Below are 19,971 nucleotides of genomic sequence, written 5' to 3'. Positions count from 1 at the left end.
TTATTATCTTATTACAACTGATTAATGTCTGATTTTAACCGATAACCGATTTTAAAGGATATCATTTAGACTGAATACGACCCCCCTTACTATTTATTACGTCAAAATAAAAGAGTTAAGTGAATACAAAATGTCAAGAAAATGCATTTTATGTACTTTATGATCAAATAAAGTTATTTCAAAAGGAGAATTTTTGTTTTCAAATTTTTTCACTTATTTCTGTGTTAATATTTCTGTAATTGAAATTAACATTACAACAATTGTTGATAAGGACATTGTTCAAATCTTATTTTTCAAAACCACTTCTGTTATATGTTGTCATTGGGTCATTAGAAAGACAATGCATTTCCAGTTAATAGAGCAATTAATTTAATCTTCATAACTTCATATTTTAACATTTGCAGCTTTTGTTTTGTTTCCTCTTCCTAAATACAGTAATCACTGTTCCATCTGCATAAACAGAATAATGCTGCCACCCTCTGCTAATGTCAGGAAAAGAGTGTCCAAAGTGAGTCATGCCTTGTCTTTTTCAGAGTGACTTATGAAAACCTAATTTTTCATATTAAAATAGCTGTGATAAACCCTTTAAAAAGCTTTATGTTTTCAATCTGGAGATAACTTGATAACTCGTTGTGATTTGCCTCTGCATTTGCTTTATATGACATGCTGGATTTCTTTTGACAACTCATTTTGCGGTGGTCTCCAGTTTTCTGTTCTCGAAAGGCTTTGTTTACCTGTGGACACACATTAATTGCATCTGCCAGCTTTGGTCATCATCTGTCTGTTGTCAAGACTGAAAAAAAATGATGAAAGAATTACCTTCCAAAAGGTAAATACAGGTTTATTTTTATAAATTTGTACTGAAGGTCAGAGTGATTTGAAACTGAGACAAGATGTGGGGAAGAAAAGATCATTTTCTGCAATAAGAGAAGTAGATATTCACTATCAAAGGTTATTGTGGAAAATTTTCATTTATTGAATTTTCTCTTTTGGTTCTTGAATTTGTTAGTTGTTTTTTTCTTTTGTCTGACGTTCGTCTTTTATATAGAGAGGAAAATAGAAAACACTCTAAACAAGAAAAACTGGACAACGTGACACAGACACCATGCTTTGTGAAGCTTATTTCAAACTGTAAATACATATATTTATTCTCAGACATTTTTATTTACAAAACTATGACTTCTCCTTAATGTCTTGGGCTAATGCAGCCAATAACTGAACATTTGTATATTTGTCATTAATCTTAACACAGCAATTTATTGACCACATCTTTTTGGGCAATGGGTGGCGCTACAGCCCTATCATTATGATCATCATTATGCGAAGCACTCAAACTTTTAATGTATTACTAATTTTGCGTGTTTATGTATGCGTGTGTACAAGGAAAACCTTTTGAGCTAGGAACATATTTCTGTTTAAACTGTATCATAGATTTTGTTCTTAATCGGGCGCAAATTAGGTAAAAATTCGTCGATTGAGTTTTACTCTAATTTGGCCCTTAATGCTTGCCGTAGTAAGAAAAATGGCGACGGTGGCGCTAATAGGCCGTCCTGCGAGTGTCCTTCCTAAGATTTCAAGTGAGTAATGTTGGAAAGACCGAGCATTTTACAAAGGTGTAAACGTGCTACAATATAAAGATGTAATTTAACATCTTTACGCATTCGTGCTCCTTATACCTTCTCACTGTGAGAACATAGACCTGATTCGAGTGACCTTGCTAACAGTCTAAGCTAGTCACCTGATAGCTAGAGCTTTAACTAGCTAGCCTCAACTGGTCTCCGCACATTTGGACCTCTGAGTGATTGTTACATTATCTTAGAGCAAAAGCGTGGACGCGTGTTAGCTGCAGCATAACATAATGTAATGTGGTTCAGCTTTGTGATTCACTTCTATTGGCGTCATTGTTATGGTTGCAACCCCCTGCTATTTATAGAAACAAACTCCACGCTGGATTGTTACTCTTAAAAGTCGTCGATAGTTTTAGATGTCCAATATGTTTTCTGATATTACATCGAGTTTGCACGTTAATAGCCATACCAGTAACATGCAAAATACAAATAAACGCGTTTGTATTTGCTAGTTAGCTTTAGCTCCTGGCTAGTCGGTGGTTTACGTTCACGTTACGGTACTGATTACAGTCACTGACTCAGTGTCAGTGACTGTTAGTAAATGTCAGTGTATACAAAATATTAATTATATCAAGTAACACTTTGAAATCAATTTCTTAAATTTTTCGTCGTACTGCCAGCCTTTCTCTTCCTCATATTCCACCTAGTCCTATTACCACCATGATTACTACTAATGTTACAGGTTTTACTGCTACCACAAACATTTTGTAATGTTCAGGTACTGCAATGTCTATTTCTGACTTCTCTGGTTGAACTACATTTCATATCTAGTATTTTGGCCGCATCTCTATTTAAACATGTTGATCACCCTTGTTTGATTGATTGTAGTATTACTACTTTGATTATTGAAGGGTTCGTATGAGCAAAGCATTCAGTTCATGAATGATATTAATACTACCAAAGTTATTATTAATATACAAACATTAGACACACCCAATATTTTTGGAGTATTTTTCTTCTATAATGCCATGTTTATCTGCTTGAATAGTCTACTGCGTCTATTGAGAACTTTATTATTTTTGGAAGCTTCATGTCTTTTGCTTGCTTGCCCTGCTTTAGTCACTTCACTGAGTATTTCCCATTTCTTTAACGCCGGTGAACAGTTTGCTTGTTGAGAGACGGTAAAATTATGTGGGATGAAGACAAGAAATATAAAGAAATTAGCTTTTTGTTCTGTGTCTACTAGAATGAACAATCCACAGCTTTAATGTTGATTGAACTGGTTGTAAAGATTTTTAGTTGTGTTTTAGTGATGTTTCTCAAAGAGGTTTTTGTTCTACACAAACACCTTTCTAGCCTGACTGACTAAACAAAGTACTTCACAACACAAGCCATTACTGACCACTTCATATAGCAGAGGCAGCCATGCAAACTTGATGCATATGCTGCAGGACTGTAGATCAAATCACTGACTTTGGATAAATAGGTGCCTTCTCTTCTTCCTCATCAATATCTTCTCCCACAAACAAGTTAAAGCACTATAAATATCCATAACATAAAATCATTTTATAAAGAAAGAGCATTTGTACGCTTCATGTAAGAAGGATTTAGTGTTTACTTCATCTGACTAGGGTCTGCCAAATTATTTTGTTAATGTTGAACACTTTCCATGTTCCTTTCCTCTCAACAGGTAGCTGCTCCCCTGCTGTATTGTCAGCTTCCTCTGTTGTTACAGTCCAGCAGAGGAAGTTACACTATGCTATCATCCCCAAAGGGAAAGGGGGGCGTTCCTCCTCCAGTGGAATAGCAGCCACTGTGTTTGGTGCTACAGGCTTTCTGGGTCGATATGTGGTCAATAGGCTGGGTGAGTTAAATATACAAGCGTTAGTACTGCTAAGTAATGGGCTTACTAATATTTACTGTATTATAATAAAATGTGTGTTTTTAAGCTGATGGTTTTGAACATCTTATGCTGTTTCCACATAATTAAGACCTTTTTTAATGCAATCTAATGCTGCCAGAGGCCGTTGTTGGTGTGTTTACTTTAATCCGGACTTTGTAAATTAGGACTATTTCAGTTATATGAACTTTGAAACTATGTTTCAATTAAGACAGTAAACACATTAGGCTGCTTTATCCAGAACACAGATGTCACGTGAAGATAGTATTGAAATTAAGCAACTAATTTGAAAATGTGCTTTGATTCAATATGGTGGTGTTAAAATTGATTTTTATTTTCCTAAGTCATTACAGTAATCAATAATCAAGATTGCAACTTAATAATAATCATTACTAAGTTGCAGTCTCAAACCTTAACTGTATGTGTTTATGTTTTGGTAATTACAGGTCGAATTGGCTCTCAGATAGTCCTCCCTCACCGCACTGATCAGTATAATCTCATGTACTTTAGGCCGATGGGTGATCTTGGGCAAATAATGTTCATGGTGAGATACATTCAAATATATTCTCACTTTTCACAGTCACGACAACAAACACTTCAATAATAAAGGATGGAATAATCTTTAAACTGCATGTTCAGTTTTATCCTTAAATGGTGCACAAAAATTACGTCCCTGTTCTTTTTTGCCACAGGAATGGGATGCCAGGGACAAAGACGCTATTAAACGGGCTATGGAGCACTCTAATGTTGTCATCAACATGGTGGGCCAGGAGTGGGAAACAAGGTATCGACACAAATGATCATTAAAAATCACAATTGCCTGTACGTCACTTTGTCTTGAAGAAGCATAATTTTACCAGATGGCTCTGTGCTAAAGGGGTTGGAGTATTTATCCTCTTCCTGTGTTTAGGAATTATCGCTTTGAGGATGTATTCGTGTCCATCCCTCAGCAAATTGCAAAGACAGCCAGAGAAGTTGGAATTCAAAAGTTTATTCACATGTCTCACCTCAACGCTGACATACGCAGCCCATCAAAATACCTGAGGAACAAGGTAGATATCTATTTTCCTCACACTGCATATCTCCGTTTTGTGTCCATGTTTGAGTTATACAGAATATTCATGCTTTATAAATGTGGGTTATCATTGTCTATGATGTTCCTTTACAGGCTGTAGGAGAGGCAGCAGTGAGAGATGAGTTTCCAGAAGCCATCATCATGAAGCCCTCTGAGATGTTTGGGAGGGAGGACAAATTCTTCAACCATTATGCAAGTAAGCAAACTTTTTGCTGCACTGTCATACTTTAATCAACCCCTATAAGAGCAATACCAGTGGAGCTGTTCAAGGCCGCATGATGTTTCATTTGTGCACTGAAATTCAATATATTCAGTGTATATTCACAGTTGTCACAACGAAGGACAACTCAAGTGTAAGCTGCAGCTTAAAAGAAGATCCACCTGGGTAATGTTCATGTTTTACCAATGTCTATGTGTTCCCTCTTAGTACATCGGCTTGCTTCCAGCACAAAAAACATACTATAGAAATGAATTGGTGACTTTAAAATTGGCCATAGGTGGGTGTGGTTGTTTGTCTGCACCAATATTGTGCACCTCTCAGGATATCTGTTAAAATCCTTTTGATGTTTTCACTCTAAAACTTTGATGAAAAAGTTCCCTGTCGGTACAAACAGTCAACCAATCAAGCAGCAAAAAGTTCATGTGTGGCTGTAATCCTTTTTCAGATATGCGCTGGTTCGGCAATGTTATTCCACTCATATCCATGGGAAGGAAGACTGTGAAGCAGCCTGTATATGTAAGTTTGTCAAGGGATGCTTGATTCATGAAATAAAGTTGTGCCTGGTAGTAATAACATTCCGCTCTACTACTACATCAGAGCGCCACATGCTGATGATGTGTTTACCAGCGGAGCGGCTGATCAAGTGACCCAACTTAAGTGTCTCTGTTGCCTCTCAGGTGGTGGATGTGGCCAAGGCCATCGTCAATGCTGTGAAAGACCCTGATTCTAATGGGAAGACGTACGCGATAGTTGGGTATGTAGTTAAAACCTGTGCTGAGAAGAGGTTGGACATGTAAAGCAAATACTTTATACATATAGAGGAAGACTGACGGAGACTAATTACTAAAGTCACGAGCTTTGATTTAACAGGCACTCTTAATTTTGAATTACTCTTGTGTCAAAAAAAAAGATTGCAACATCCTTAAAGTGTGTCTACAAAGAGTTTGTTTTTTTTAATGTGGTTGTGTGCACAGACCTTGAGTCAGCATGTGTTAGTCTGCGGTTCATGCCCTGACGTTGTATTATGTGTGAGCATAATTTGCAATATGAATACTCAACTTACTGTCTTTTTTTGTTGTTTTGTGTGTGGGTGTGGGTGTAGTCCCAACCGTTACCTCCTTCATGACCTGGTGGAGTACATCTATGGAACGATACACAGAGCTTTTCTGCCCTACCCCATGCCACGTCCAGTCTATCTGTAGGTTTATGCATGCTTTACAGCATTTTCCAGAAACAGGTTGTTGATTCAAACATTCCACTTCACTAAAGCCTGAAAGAAAACCACAGGGATTTGCAGCTTATTTTACATATAGACATACATAGTTACACTGCTTGGGGTGCACATGTAAAGATTCACAACAGTTAGTTATTAATTTATTTTTACTTAGTTTGTATACTGCTGTACCATTACAAGATCATGTTCAATTTCTTTCTTCTTTTTTTTTTTTTAGTCGTATAGCTCGGTTGTTTGCAAAGTCGCCTTTTGACCCCTGGATAACACCAGACAAAGTAATAAGGGTAAGAAATTGAAGATTTGACGTACATGGAGGAGCATAAGTATTTACACCCACTGTGATTTTGCAAGTTCTCCCACTTAGGAAATAGGGAGAGGCCTGAAATGTTCATCATAGACGCATTTCCACTGTTAGAGACATAATCTAAAAAAAAAACAACATCTGGTAATTACATCATGTGATTTTTCAATGATTTATTTGTATGTTACTGTGGTTCATAGGTATTTGCACCCATGAGAAAATCAGTGCTAATATTTAGTGCAGAAGCCTTTGTTTGCAATTACAGAGGTCAAACGTTTACTGTAGTTCTTCACCAGGTTTGCACATACGGCCACACGGATTTTGGCCCACCCCTCCACACAAATCTTCTGTAGATCTGTCAGGTTTGGGGGCTATCGCCGAGCAACACAAAGTTTCAGCTCCCTCCAAAGATTCTCTATTGGATTTAGCTCTGGAGACTGGCTAGGCCACTCCAGAACCTTGATATGCTTCTTATGCAGACACTCCTTGGTCATCCTGGCTGTGTGTTTTGGATAATTGTCATGTTGGAAGATTCAGTCACGACTCATCTTCAATGCTCTGACTGAGGGAAAGAGGTTGTTGCTCCAAATCTGACCATACATGACCCCATCCATCCATCCATCCATCCTCTGCTTAATACAGTATAATCGTCCTGTCCCCTTTGCTGAACAGCATCCCAAAGCATGATGTTTCTACCTCCATGCTTCACAGTAGGGATTTCCTCCGCACACGACAAGAAAAGTTTACACCAAAAAGTTCAATTTTGGTCTCATCTGACCACATGACTTTCTCCCATGACCCCTCTGGATCATGGAGCCCCAGTCCGAGGTAGATTAGCAGTCATGTTTAGCCTTTTCAATTTTCTAACAATTGCTGAAACAGTTGATTTATTCTCACCAAGCTGCTTCCCAATTTCCCCCATAGCCTTTTCCAGCTTTGTGGAGCTCTACTATTTCGTCTCTGGTGTCTTTAGAAAGCTCTCTGGTCTACCCCATGGTAGCATGGACGTGGGTGGGTGGTTAGTCATGGGGTAAAGGTGGACTTTTTTGAAGGTGACTGACAGCTCTTTGAGAGTCATAATTATTGCTGATTCTCATGGGTGCAAATACTTATTAACCCCAGTAACATACGATATATCAATAAAAACATAGTACAATGTGATTTTCGGATTTATTTTTTTTCCGATTATGTCTAACAGTAGAAATTCCTTTGCGACGAAGATTTTGGACTACTCCCTATTTTCTAAGTGGGAGAAGTTGCAAAATCACAGGGGGTGTAAATACTTATGCTGTAACTTTAAACTTGAATTGTTCCATCTTTGGATCCTCCACTTCTACAAAAGTATGATGGTATCTTCTTTTTTTTTCAAATATTAAGTATGCAAAAGTCTAATCGTGTGCTCACTTTCATTTTTTAGTTTCATACAACAGACAACAAGTTCCCAGGACTTCCTGGTTTGGAGGATCTTGGCATCACTCCTAACACAGTAGAACAGAGGGCTATTGAGATTCTGCGTCGCCACCGCAAATACCGTTACCTTGATACTGAAATGGAAGCCACAAGGCCCGCAAAGACTGTCAACTATTAACCCACCCAACAACTTTCAGAAACAATGTGGACATCTTGACTTTGTCTGTCAGTATGTCTGATTGCTCTTTAACTATATTCTGCACATAAATTAAATCATTCTAAAGATTCGTTGTTTTACGTGTTTTATTTTAATATTGATTTGATTTATTAGGCAACATGTGAAGTATGAATACTTATATTCATAAGTATTTGCCTCATCGGACTAGTATGGTGAGTTTTACTACATTTGAATCATGAGTGCAGTAGTGGAAGAGGGTTTTTATAGTGGCAGTAAATCAAAAAAAATTTAGTTAAACTAAACCTGAGCCCTTAAGTGTTAATGTTTGTACATTAAATGAATTTCTCTGAAAGGAACACTCATTAATATACCAGATAAATCTTACACAAGAACAGGTAACGGTGTGTTTTTGTGGATTCTCAATTATCCAGTAGACAAGTTCATTTATATAAAGAACTTGAATAAAAACTTCATTTAAAAAAAGAAAGGCCATATCTTTAATTAGAATGGTTAAATTGTACTGTTATACTGTATATCTACATTTGGATTTGGATCAAATCATAATTTTTAAAATTGACATCAAAATGATATTAAAAATGATATTTTTCAAGTAAAACTTATCTTTTCAACAGCATTGCTACTACAATACTGACAGTGAAATTATTATTGGTGCAATTAAGTCTCACAAATATAACAGTAACTACCATAGCCTGGTGGACCCAGGCTATGGTAGCACTCCCAATCTGATGGATTGTCAGCTAGCAAAGCAAAACCACGAACACATGCACTGGGACTTCAAACAAGTGATGATCTGCTGTTGACTGACAAAAAAAATTCTATAAATACATGCTTGAAAATGTTAGGTTAGAAGCATTTATGCTACTGTTTCATAATTCTTTCTTCTGATTAAACATTTGCAGGGCCAACAAATCAGAAACAATACAACAAACGTGTTTTGAGGTCACTCAGGGGTGGTGACGTGCGGTGAGGTTCATGGATGGTGGCTCACTGACTATATCATAATCAGATGAATTTATTTACAGGAATAGACTGTTGCTTCCGAATAAAAGTCGCATATTACACTCATTGTTCATAGGTGGCAAAACAGGTGGGGCAGCAATTTTTAGGGTAGATATGTGTAACAGGAAATGTACAGCAAGAAAACAAGTGTGAGGGCCAATTAGTTAGGATTAGTGAAGTTTGGAATCTAGCTGAGTTTGAATATAGCTATATGTTATATGGTTATATGAATATAACCACAAATAGACATTTTGCCCTACCAAGAATAGCATTAAAGTCTTTTGAAGAATGAAAGGCAATTTTTTAACCTTTTTTTTTCACAGGTGCAGGATTTTAAAGTCCTTTGTTTCCAGTCAGACTGTGTCACGTAATTTTATGTCTAGTACAGAATGATGTTAGGACCACACCCTATGTGAGTAGCTCTCAGTGGTTGTGTACAATTGTTACACAACAAGACAACACCCACATGAGCTGATTCATAATGCTGACTGTCTTTTACACTTAATCACTCAAATTACCTGCATGTTCAGAGAATTAGACTGTCGCTTATCAGTTAAAGTCACATGTTATGCTGTTGGTTGTCATAGGTGCCAAAACAGGTAGGGTGGCAAGTTAAGGGTAGATATGTGTAGCAGGAAATGGAAAGTGGCAAATGGTGGATCAGTTTTCTCTCACTCTCTTAAACTTAAGAAGTTTTTGCCAAACGTTAGTTCATTCAACTCTGTCAGTCCGATTGTTTTATTTGGGGTAATCCCTGGACCTAGAATCCTGAAAGATGTCTATTTTCTCCTCAGTCTTCATCAGTAGGTTACTTTATCCAGGGAGTGGTTGTTTGGATTCAGTTCAATGAAGCTGTTAGAGTTGAGCTATTCTTTCGTTAAACCGTTCCAAGACTGAGTCCAAAACAAAACAGGAGAGTGACTGATCTTAATTAACAGTTAATTCTAATCACAGGTAAAATACAGCACTCTTCTAACACAGATACATTTTCATGTAGGAGTTCAATCTGTGTGAGGCCAGAACAAAGGATGCACAGAACTCTTATCTTCTTGGACATCTCCCACCTTGTATAGTGGGATGTATAGCATTCGACCTGTTACTATGGGACAGTGTCATGTTAAAATATTTACTCAACCAATGTCATCATTTTACATGCGTTATAACTAGGGCAGCACAGTGTTATGGTGAGTAGCGCTGTCTTCTCACAGCCAGAAGGTTCTGGGTGCAATTCCTTGCTGTGTTCTCACTGTGTCTGCATTGGTTCTTTCTGGCTTGTCCGGCTTCTTCCCGCTTCAAAAATTATTATTGAAAGATTTAGATGAATGATGATGAGATGATTTAGATTTAGATTTCTTTCCCCTGGCCATTAGATTGCTAAATGCCAGATAAATCTCCCCCCGGTCCGTTCATGATCTCAAACTGCACTTCTGCACCTTTTTCAACATTCCCATGTGCAATATTCTTCTCTAATGTTAGCTGCTAAGTACCGACACTGTACATAATTATATAATATAATATATTATTATTATTATTGTATATATATATATTATATATATATATATATAATAATTATAAATTAGGCTCCGTGCAATATTATGTATTTTTTAATTAAATTTTATTTAGAAGACTTATACTGTTAATAACACTTAAAACATGTCTATGTCTATCCTCACACTGTTTATATGTTTCCTAACACTGTAAAAATAGCGATGCGAACAAAAGCTGTGTACTACGGTTGCCAGGCAACGACATTTCATCGCCAGATTCACTGTTCTGAGTCTCTGTGCAATGATAATAAAAGGAAGTCTAAAAAGGAAGTCTGAGAAGAGACTCCCTGAAAGACCGTGTTCTTAGCATGGTTCAGACTCTTTCTTTGATGACTGGACTTCCTCCTGGTAAAATTCTATTAACCTTGAGTTTATGATGATGTCTGTTGAATAAACTTCATGATTTGCTGACATCTGACATCTTTGTCTTGTGCTGTACCTGGTATCCCAGGTACAGCACAACACATTGGTATCTGAGGACCGGAGAGTTTTGGTCAGCTCAACCTTGACAAATACCATCCTTTGTCGTGCCAGATAACCTGTCTAATTTTGCTCAATGTGTGTGGGTGTTGGATTCAGAGTGTTTATCTGACCGGAACAGATATGAAGATGTTGACCACAGGGACTGGCACTGAGAGTTCCACCCCTGAACTACAAAGCAATCCTGGCAATTTCTCAACAAAAAAAAAAAAAAAGGAATGCTCAGACATTTGAAATAATTTGTGCAGTGCATTTCACATAGCTGTTGGCGGACATGTGTTTTGTGTGATTCTAATGTTATAAGCCAAAAATAATGCAACATGCCTTGTTAAAAAAAAAAAAAAAAAAAAAAAATCGTTTTTAAATAAATAAATAAAAAATTAATAAAAAAAAAAAAAGTTCCATCACCAAATTTTACACTGGGATTTGATTGGGTCCATCTTTGCAAATGCTTTTTTTTTTTTTTTTTTTTTGCATCATCAGACAAACAAACAAACAAACAAACAAACAAACACACAAATCAATTCTATCCTCCTATAACTACACCACTCCAAAAATCCGTCAAGCTTGACCAAACCTGCAGTTTATTATATTTTTAGCTTTTTTAAAAATATATTAAACAGGTGACGTCACGACTTGCATGACGACGCCCACTGATTAGGAACACCTGTGTCTATGACGGCAGACAGGAGCCAGGAGCGCAGGTCCAGCCTGATGCCTGAACGGACCTTCTGAATATCATCATGTGTATTTCCTCTCCGGTCGGGCTTGTGATCTAAACTTTTGCGGGGGATCTGGTGGGGTTTTATTCTGTTGTTGAAGGGGCGTCGGTCGATGGTATCGATATGAGAACTGCGTGGTTTAAGCGATCGATCTTCACCGTGGGGGCGATCGGCCTTGTTGTCTGCATGAGCTTGTTTCTAAAGATGGACACCCCACCTAAGAGGAGTATTTCTGACCTGGAGGCGAGCATCAACAACCTCTGTGAGTTCACTGATCGATCTGTCCCCGAACAGATCGATATAAACTGGTGTGGTTTGATTTATCCACGCTTAACGCACTTCTCTCCACAGTTGTGTTTGGTTGTCAGAAAGTTTAGTAGAAGGGAAAAGATTCGTAATATGGCATCAAATCTCTGAGGTGAGAAACTAAATTGTGCCAAATATAGGGAATATTGGCAGGTATTCATTATTGGATGTCTAAAGGAACTTTTGGTGAAGTTTCTTTTATGAAACACGCACTGCAGATTCAATTGTAGTGCAAGTTTTGGAGTAACTCAGTTTTCTTATTTTATTTTATTTTTTAATCCACCGGAGTTCTACAGGGTTATGTGATCGTCTATGTTGTGGGGGTTTTTTTTATCTCCAGGGTTGTAGAGCCAAGTTTTTATCCACTGAGGTGTTCCACCGCATTGATGTTAATTGTGCGCTGATGCGCTTCCTGGTGATCAAAAGTTTGACGCGCCTATTTATGCTTGATTACTCTTTTATTCTAATCGATTTTCTCAGTTAATCGACCAATAGTTGACATCAAATAGCAAAACACTCGGGAGTTAAAAAACTTAATGCAGTCTGCGCAGAAACCTAACCTGTCCATCACTGGTCCCTACTTATAGCTGAGGGCCAATTATCCCCAAGGGACTCGTCGCTCCTATAGGAGGAAGACAACGTCAATAATTGCGATATATGAAATAACGTGAGCGTTCTCGAACGTCCACACTTAAAACTCTTACTTTATTTGCTGTTTTAAAGTTTTAATTAATGGGCCAGACATGTGTTTGTTCCCGCTGAGGAGTTCGCAGAAATGTGGATAAAAGGTCAAAACGCTGCAAATGACGCATCAAAAAGAAATCAAAAAGGCCAGATGAAGACAACTGTTCATTTAGTCCTATATTTCCTGAGTTGTTTTGACATGACATGTAAAATCTATTCGGTGTTAATTTTTACAGACATTAGTTCTCTCCGGGTTCTCCGGCTTCCTCCCACCTCAGCTGTTTGGAATTTAGGGTCATAGAGTCTACCTGTTGCTTTTTCATTGACATGACAGATTAAAGTATAATTTGCACATCAGCTCCAGTAGATTGCTTAATTTTTTCCGCAATTTAAAAACAAACATCCCCCGCTCTGTTTTTTGACAGAGCGGAGGATGCCTTCTAGTTACGAGATGTTCTTGCATTGATACATCTGACCCTTGTATCAATAAAATGTTATCGTCATTCAGAATCAGGGAGTAAATCAGGGAGTAAAGGGAGAATAGTAATTGATACAATTATTTTTATAATTAATGTTTTCTGCATAAGTTGATCATGCCTCCGTCTCATTTTAATCTTTCTTTGTTGTCTTTGATTGCTCATATTCTTCAAGATAATATGTTCAAAACCTTTGAACATAAGCAGGACACCATTCAGAAAATGCTTGGGGAGGCCAGAAGCAGCGAGAGAAAAGATGCAGAGGTTAAACCGCTGGTAGTCGAAAAGCATCCACAGCAACCTGAAGCAAAGATCAAGGACCAAAAGGAGGACCCTGAGAAGAAAACAACCAAAAAACTGTTTCCCGACTCCCACTTGTTTAGGGAGTGGGGGGAGAATCTGTCTGAGGAGGACCAAATAGAGGCACAGAGTTTGTTTGAGAAGTATGGATATAATGTTTTTCTCAGCGACCGCCTTCCACTCGATCGAGTTCTTCCAGAAACCAGGGATCCGAGGTACAGCTTTCATGATACTGTCTACACCGTAACCCAGTGTAGCCTTGAGCTGTCTGTTGTCTTTTGATAGAACATTTACATAGGTTGCTGATGCTGACTTAAAAACCTTTCTGTCTCTGACTAGGTGTTTGAAGAAGAGCTACCCAAAGGACCTGCCAAACGTTGCAGTAGTGCTGATCTACTTAAATGAGGCCCTGTCTATCATCAAAAGAGCCCTGCACAGCATCATCAACCGGACTCCTAAAAACCTACTGAAGGAGATAATAATGGTGGATGACCACAGCTCTAATGGTTGGTTGGTTACTTTGATCTTGAGCATTTTGTAATAAATCAAATGAGGTTACAGCTTTAAACCAAGAAATCAACATTTTTTAAACAATTTTTTTTTTAAATTTTTATATAACCAAGAAGTCCTTCTAGAATAAGATCTCTTTTCTGAGGTGGTCACAGCCACGGCGGCACATAAACTAAACCACATCAAAACAAATTCAAAAATGTAACACCATAGGAAGAAAAGAGACTTACTGTGATAATGTCGATATTGTCATCTAACTTTGTAAGAATAAAAATAGTATTTCCATTACCATTCCATCTGCCCTGTCATGAAATACACATTCTGTTCAATGCAGAGGACCTGAAGAAGGACCTTGATGCTTTCGTGGATTTTCTTCAGGACCAGAACCGAGATCTCCACATAAAAAGAGTAAGACACACGGAGCAGAAAGGCCTCGCCCACGCCAGGGCTTCTGGTTGGAGGGCTGCAACTGCCGATGTAGTGGCCATACTGGATGCACACATTGAAGTCCATGAGATGTGGTAAGACTGTGTCAAAAGTAAATCCTTTGATTCACTAAACTTAAGTTAGCCTAATTCATTTTTTTAGCATTTGTTAAACCTGACTAGATTTGCTAGGGGTACACAGATTCCCCGCTTCTTTTCACCAACTCATTCGCAAAGTGACTTCATCTAACAAAAAAGGCTTATTTGAATAATATTAGTTAAATTTTTTTGATAATATATTAGAGATCATTATCCTAAAAATATGAAATAAACACATTGAACCTTGCTTGACATTCTTGGATCAGTATCATCACATGATATTATAACAGATGTAGCTGCTAGATCTGTAATATGAATACAGCCAGTGATGAACTAATTGGACTATAACCTGCTTTTCAGTCAGATGTAGCAATAAAGAACAATTTATGGTATTCAACTTGCCATTTAAATTAGAGAACATTCAAATTAAAAAAAATTGTAGACATTTACAGAAACCTATGCATGTGTTGCCTCAGGCCCCGTACACACGACACCAGAAGTTTTTGAAAACACAACTTTTTTGTTGCATTTACGCCTTCCGTCCACACGACAACGGCGATATCCGGAATGAAAACGCAACTATTTGAAAACGCTGGCCGAGGTGGATTTTTTTTAAAATGCTGGGTCTGCGTTGTCATGTGGACGGTGTATCCGCAACTTTTTTAAAACGCTGACGTCTTGCCTGCGACGAAAACCTCTGTGATGTCATATTTATGGGCCCTTGTGTTTTGAAAACAAAACACGGAGGATTCATATTGGATAGAATTTGACTCAATACGGACATCACATGGTTTGGCATGCTTATAGCCGTCTTCGAAAACGCACTGGTGCGTTTTCATGTGGACGGAGATTTTTTTGAAAACGCTGTCGTGTGGACGCAAATAGTTTTCAATGCGTTTTCAAAAAGTTGCGTTTTCAAAAAAATCCGTCATCGTGTGGACGGGGCCTCAGAGTCACTTCATCCTCACATTTCTCATGCCTTGGGAGTACTGTCTGTGTGGTGTTTTGTTTGTTAGATTTTTTTTGCTAGAATGTATAGAATATTGGTGATCAAGTGTGATGTTGGGTCCTGTAAAACATAAAAATAAGCATTTGAATATAAATGATTTCAGCTACATTCTCTATTTCCATAACTTTACAATTCTTTTTTAATTTTAATGCTGCTGATATATTGTTCCGCATGTCTACATACTTCTTGAACGTTTACAATTTAAAGCTCCTGCCATGTTTGAAGTGCTAGAATGTGTGAAAATAAGAGTATATATACAAATAATGCTCAAGATATTATATGTCTGCATTGTAACTCTCTAAGTTTTGTACTTTCATTATTCCAAGTGTTCCTGAAAAGTTCAAATCTGGTCTCTTTGGAACTTTTTTACTAAAGGAAAAAAAAGTGGTGCTTTAAATAAAAATAAATAAATAAATAAATAAATAAATAAATAAATAAATATATATATATATATATATATATATATATATATATATATATATATATATAATGATGTGTGATATTCCCCTCTTATTTCCTTGACATGCAGGGTTGAACCCCTGCTCACACAGATCAAAGCTGACCGAACTGTAGTGGTGTCTCCTGTCTTTGACCTAGTCAACTATGATCACCTCAAGGTCATCAAATACAATCCAGCAGCACACGCCTTCGACTGGGCTTTATGGTGCATGTATGAAGGTTTTATGCCCGAGTATTATGAGCTAAAAGATGAATCACTGCCTGGAAAGTAAGTTTGTTGAATTGTTTTTCCTTCTAGTGATAGCTGTGTCAAATATGTGTGACAGTATTGGTTTCACTTGGTGCAAAATGTTTCAAGTGATTCAGCGGTAATCTTCCTTCTCTTAAGGAGTCCTTCTGTAATGGGAATCTTTGTAGCAGATAGGAAGTTTCTCGGAGAAATAGGAGTCCTTGATGAAGGCATGAAAGTATACGGTGGAGAAAATGTTGAGCTGGGAATACGTGTGAGTAGCTGCTAATGTATCCTGACTAATTGAGTGCCAAGAAGCTTTTGACACACATGGCATCATATTAATGACCTTTGCACACAGCATAACTGTAATAGTTATGCACACAGTGTAAACAAGGACAATATAGCTATAATGAACTTTAAACCACGCTCTCAGTCAGAACATTATAGGTGGAGCTGTTCTGTTAGAATCGGGTACTAGAGCTTAAAGCTACAGTCCTACAACAGAAATTATATTGTTGGAAACTTACCATAAATTAAAAAAAAAAATTTAAATTAAAAAAAAATTTTTTTAAAAAAATTTATTCTATGTACTGATTTAATCCCCAAAGGGAAATTAAAAGAAAATTAAATTACTGTATTGATTTAATTGAAATTTGAAACAATTTTATGTTAAGAGAAGCTACCAGCTAGTTAGCATGGCATTAAGACTGGAATTGAAGAAAATGGCGAGGCTTGATTCTCAATGGAAGAGTCCAACAACATCTCTAATTTAGCTAACTAATTGGATCAAGGTATTATAAAATATATAGTTTTATTTTGTGGTGAATTATGCACGAATGCAAGAATGAGGAGTAAAAAATGCCTTTATAAGCTGTTAAATGATACAAAGCGGCATCACAGCATATCAACAAATAAGCAGATGCTCTTTCTGATGTGTATACCTTGGTGGTTTTGTGATTTTTGCTCATACAGGTGTGGACGTGTGGAGGCAGTGTTGAAGTTGTTCCCTGCTCCAAGATTGCCCACATTGAGAGGGCGCACAAGCCTTACATGCCTGACCTGAGCTATGTCATGAAGAGAAACGCCCTGAGGGTAGCAGAAGTCTGGATGGATGAATACAAACACAACATCAACTTGGCTTGGAACTTGCCTTTTGAGGTGCTTCAGATGTACAGTAGTCTCTTTCATGGTATACCACATGTTTGTACATGTAGGAGGCTGGAAGAACATTCAAGGATTCAGTTAAATCTGTTATTTCACTCTCAAGTTAAGTTGAATGTCTTCAGAAAAATGTCACCATTAAATCATGCCGTATTTTTTGTCTCTGCAGAATCATGGAATTGATATTGGGGATGTCACAGAGAGGAAACAACTCAGAGAAAGGTTAAAGTGTAAACCTTTCAAATGGTACCTAGAAAATGTGTATCCCAAGTTGGATCCGTGGGACAACTTAGTCGCTTACGGAGGAGTAAGTTTTGTTTTCTGTAGCAGCTAAATAAGAAGAGGCAATGCTACAGGGGTGACTCAGGTCAACCCACCATACTGGTAAAGAAGTTTTTTTTTCAGGTTTGACAAAGCTTTAATCTCCCCTGATTGCAGATGAAGAATCTTGATGCAGAAATGTGTCTAGACCAGGGCCCGGTGCCAGGTCACATACCAATTTCCTATCCCTGCTACTACTACGGACCTCAAGTAAGAAAAGCTGCTGAATGTTCTTATCAAGAGTATTAATGAGTCTCTCAAACATATCAACAACTTACCTTGTATTTTTTTTAATATGTATATACAGTATATAGCTGGGTAGATCATGTATTTTTCTGTAAGGTAGCTATTGAATTCTCAGGTATGCTTAAACAGCAGAAAACAGCCATTTCATAAGGTTTGACATGTATGATTTGAAAAGTTTCCAGTTGCATTTGAATTTTTTTATTTGTGACAGTTGTTTGCTAAAACTTTCCTTCAAATTTTTAGTTCGTTTATTATCGTGCAAACGGTGAACTGTATATCGGTGGCATCAAGTCCCACAAGTACAACGACAATCGCTGTTTGGCTGATGACATCAAAGAGTCCCATCCTGTCCTTTACAACTGCAAAGAGGCTGTCCAGAAAGGAATGGGGATCCACTGGGATTTCACTCAGGTAATGTAACACCTGAATTTTAAGGGTGGAGTAATTTAAGATGATTCCTAAATTGTCTGTGGTTTCGTCGATGTTATGAAATACTCTGCCGCAACATTCTTGATGCCTGTCTCTGTCTTTGTAGGGCAAAGAGCTGAAGAACAAGCAAACTAAACGGTGTTTGGAGATGATTGAAAAACAACTTGTAATGCAGGAATGCTCCGGACAAAGTTGGGAAATCCAAAATATAATTAAACCCTTTTAAATGGTGTGTGTGTGTGTGTGTAGTGGATTATTAGGGCAGGAACTGGACTGGCAGACTGAGCCCCTGCTTGTAAACTCTGCCCAATATAGCTGATTGATCCTCTCTAACACAGGCTCAGTGTAGCATGCTGCCTTCTCTATCTTTTTCCCTTCCTCTTACCTCTCTTGCTCTTGTTCTCCCAATCCAAGCAGTTCATTCTCTCATTCCCGCCTGTCTCAGTCAACCTGAATCTCAGTCTCTTAATTTTATTTCTGTTTCTCAAATGGATCAGTTTCACCCCTTCACCACCTCCCTTCACCACTAAATGGTGTTTGGAGATTATTCAAAAACAACTTATAATACAGGAATGCTCCGTACAAAGATGGGAAATCCAAAATATAATTAAACCCTTTTAATTTGTGTGTGTGTGTGTGTGTGTGTGTGTGTGTGTGTGTGTGTGTGTGTGTGTGTGTGTGTGTGTGTGTGTGTGTGTGTCACCAATAAGTGCACCTTTCTACTCATGGGTCAGTGGATTATATACCTGAATGTATAAAATGTAAAAGTCAATTAAATCTTCCTACTATTGTGAATGTTTTAATTATGTTCATGTATTCTTGTAAGGATGGAGAAAAAAATCTTTGAAACATTTATCCTAATGTTAATTTTAGTGGTGTAACTGCTGTACTGATTATAGATCCAGTGCATAAAAGTAGATTTCTGCTGACAGATGTTTGTCCACCACGAGGTCAGGCTTTCATACCTTGGATGGAAACACAGTCTTATTGCAAACCAGAAACAAGTCAGTCGGACAGCAACATCCCGCAACTTACTCTATTTTCAGGGTAGGTCAGGGTACCCTGAAAGTAGTACCTGACTAGTGCATAGACTACTGTATATGGAGAAGGCCAATGTGAGTAAGACCATAGACCAAAGCTAGTGCATAGGTAGGTAGGTAGGTAGGTAGGTAGGTAGGTAGGTAGAGGTAAACGACGAGTAAAACTTGTCAATGCTCGTTCATTCATTCATTCATTTTCTGACCGTTTCATCCACTTCCGCGGGTCCCTTGGGCTTGGAGCCCATCCCAGCTGGCAGAGCTCAAGGAAAATCTTCATGACTGGTTGTCGTCACCCTCTGTGATTGGCCAGTCACACCCAGCTCCCGCCCCTTCCCTCTCCCACCAGCAGGAAGCGCGTCCCGGTCTGACCCAGAACTGATGTCGGCGTGTTTGGCGTTTTTGCATTGTATTCATTCATGCACTTCATTTTCTGAGTTCATTAAAAACTTCTTCTGTAAATAGTCCCTTTACTATTGTGATCAAAAGCATTGAATCTCAATTCTGAGGCTGTTCTGTAAATATTGATACACTTTTTAAAAAAACACTTAAGAATATTCATGTTCTAAATTCATTAAAAAAAACTTGTTCTGTAAATAGTTCTCTTTTGTGATCAAAAAAG

The 19,971-nt window shown here is 37.7% G+C and overlaps 2 protein-coding genes across 2 annotated transcripts; both read left to right on the top strand.

The window, feature by feature from the left end:
* Positions 1-1,436: 1,436 nt before the first annotated feature.
* Positions 1,437-7,993, top strand: ndufa9a (NADH:ubiquinone oxidoreductase subunit A9a). The gene is made up of 11 exons (XM_068313018.1): positions 1,437-1,577; positions 3,259-3,432; positions 3,915-4,012; positions 4,161-4,252; positions 4,379-4,520; positions 4,637-4,739; positions 5,209-5,279; positions 5,441-5,517; positions 5,866-5,961; positions 6,215-6,281; positions 7,716-7,993. Exons 1-11 carry the CDS (start codon positions 1,502-1,504, stop codon positions 7,884-7,886), a joined length of 1,167 nt encoding a protein of 388 aa, XP_068169119.1. The 5' UTR covers positions 1,437-1,501; the 3' UTR covers positions 7,887-7,993.
* A 3,676-nt stretch (positions 7,994-11,669) lies between these two features.
* LOC137594029 (probable polypeptide N-acetylgalactosaminyltransferase 8) lies at positions 11,670-18,988 on the top strand. Its single transcript, XM_068313207.1, has 11 exons — positions 11,670-11,917; positions 13,297-13,636; positions 13,761-13,927; positions 14,266-14,452; positions 15,994-16,191; positions 16,312-16,426; positions 17,128-17,313; positions 17,486-17,623; positions 17,755-17,847; positions 18,127-18,294; positions 18,419-18,988. Exons 1-11 carry the CDS (start codon positions 11,779-11,781, stop codon positions 18,536-18,538), a joined length of 1,851 nt encoding a protein of 616 aa, XP_068169308.1. The 5' UTR covers positions 11,670-11,778; the 3' UTR covers positions 18,539-18,988.
* Positions 18,989-19,971: the final 983 nt, after the last annotated feature.

This window comes from Antennarius striatus, chromosome 4 (assembly GCF_040054535.1).
Source record: "Antennarius striatus isolate MH-2024 chromosome 4, ASM4005453v1, whole genome shotgun sequence".
In the NCBI taxonomy this organism is placed as follows: Eukaryota; Metazoa; Chordata; class Actinopteri; order Lophiiformes; family Antennariidae; genus Antennarius; species Antennarius striatus.
Note: the sequence above shows the minus strand (reverse complement) of the source record. Positions and strands in the feature narration are given on the sequence as shown.

What these genes read in the sequence shown, in the direction of transcription:
- LOC137594029 (XM_068313207.1), top strand. Translation starts at nt 11,779, where the DNA reads ATGAGAACTGCGTGGTTTAAGCGATCGATCTTCACCGTGGGGGCGATC. An exon ending in CCAGAAACCAGGGATCCGAG is followed by an intron (nt 13,637 to 13,760) that starts GTACAGCTTTCA and finishes GTCTCTGACTAG; the next exon opens with GTGTTTGAAGAAGAGCTACC. An exon ending in GCTACTACTACGGACCTCAA is followed by an intron (nt 17,848 to 18,126) that starts GTAAGAAAAGCT and finishes TCAAATTTTTAG; the next exon opens with TTCGTTTATTATCGTGCAAA.
- ndufa9a (XM_068313018.1), top strand. Translation starts at nt 1,502, where the DNA reads ATGCTTGCCGTAGTAAGAAAAATGGCGACGGTGGCGCTAATAGGCCGT. An exon ending in ATTCTTCAACCATTATGCAA is followed by an intron (nt 4,740 to 5,208) that starts GTAAGCAAACTT and finishes ATCCTTTTTCAG; the next exon opens with ATATGCGCTGGTTCGGCAAT. An exon ending in CTGTGAAGCAGCCTGTATAT is followed by an intron (nt 5,280 to 5,440) that starts GTAAGTTTGTCA and finishes GTTGCCTCTCAG; the next exon opens with GTGGTGGATGTGGCCAAGGC.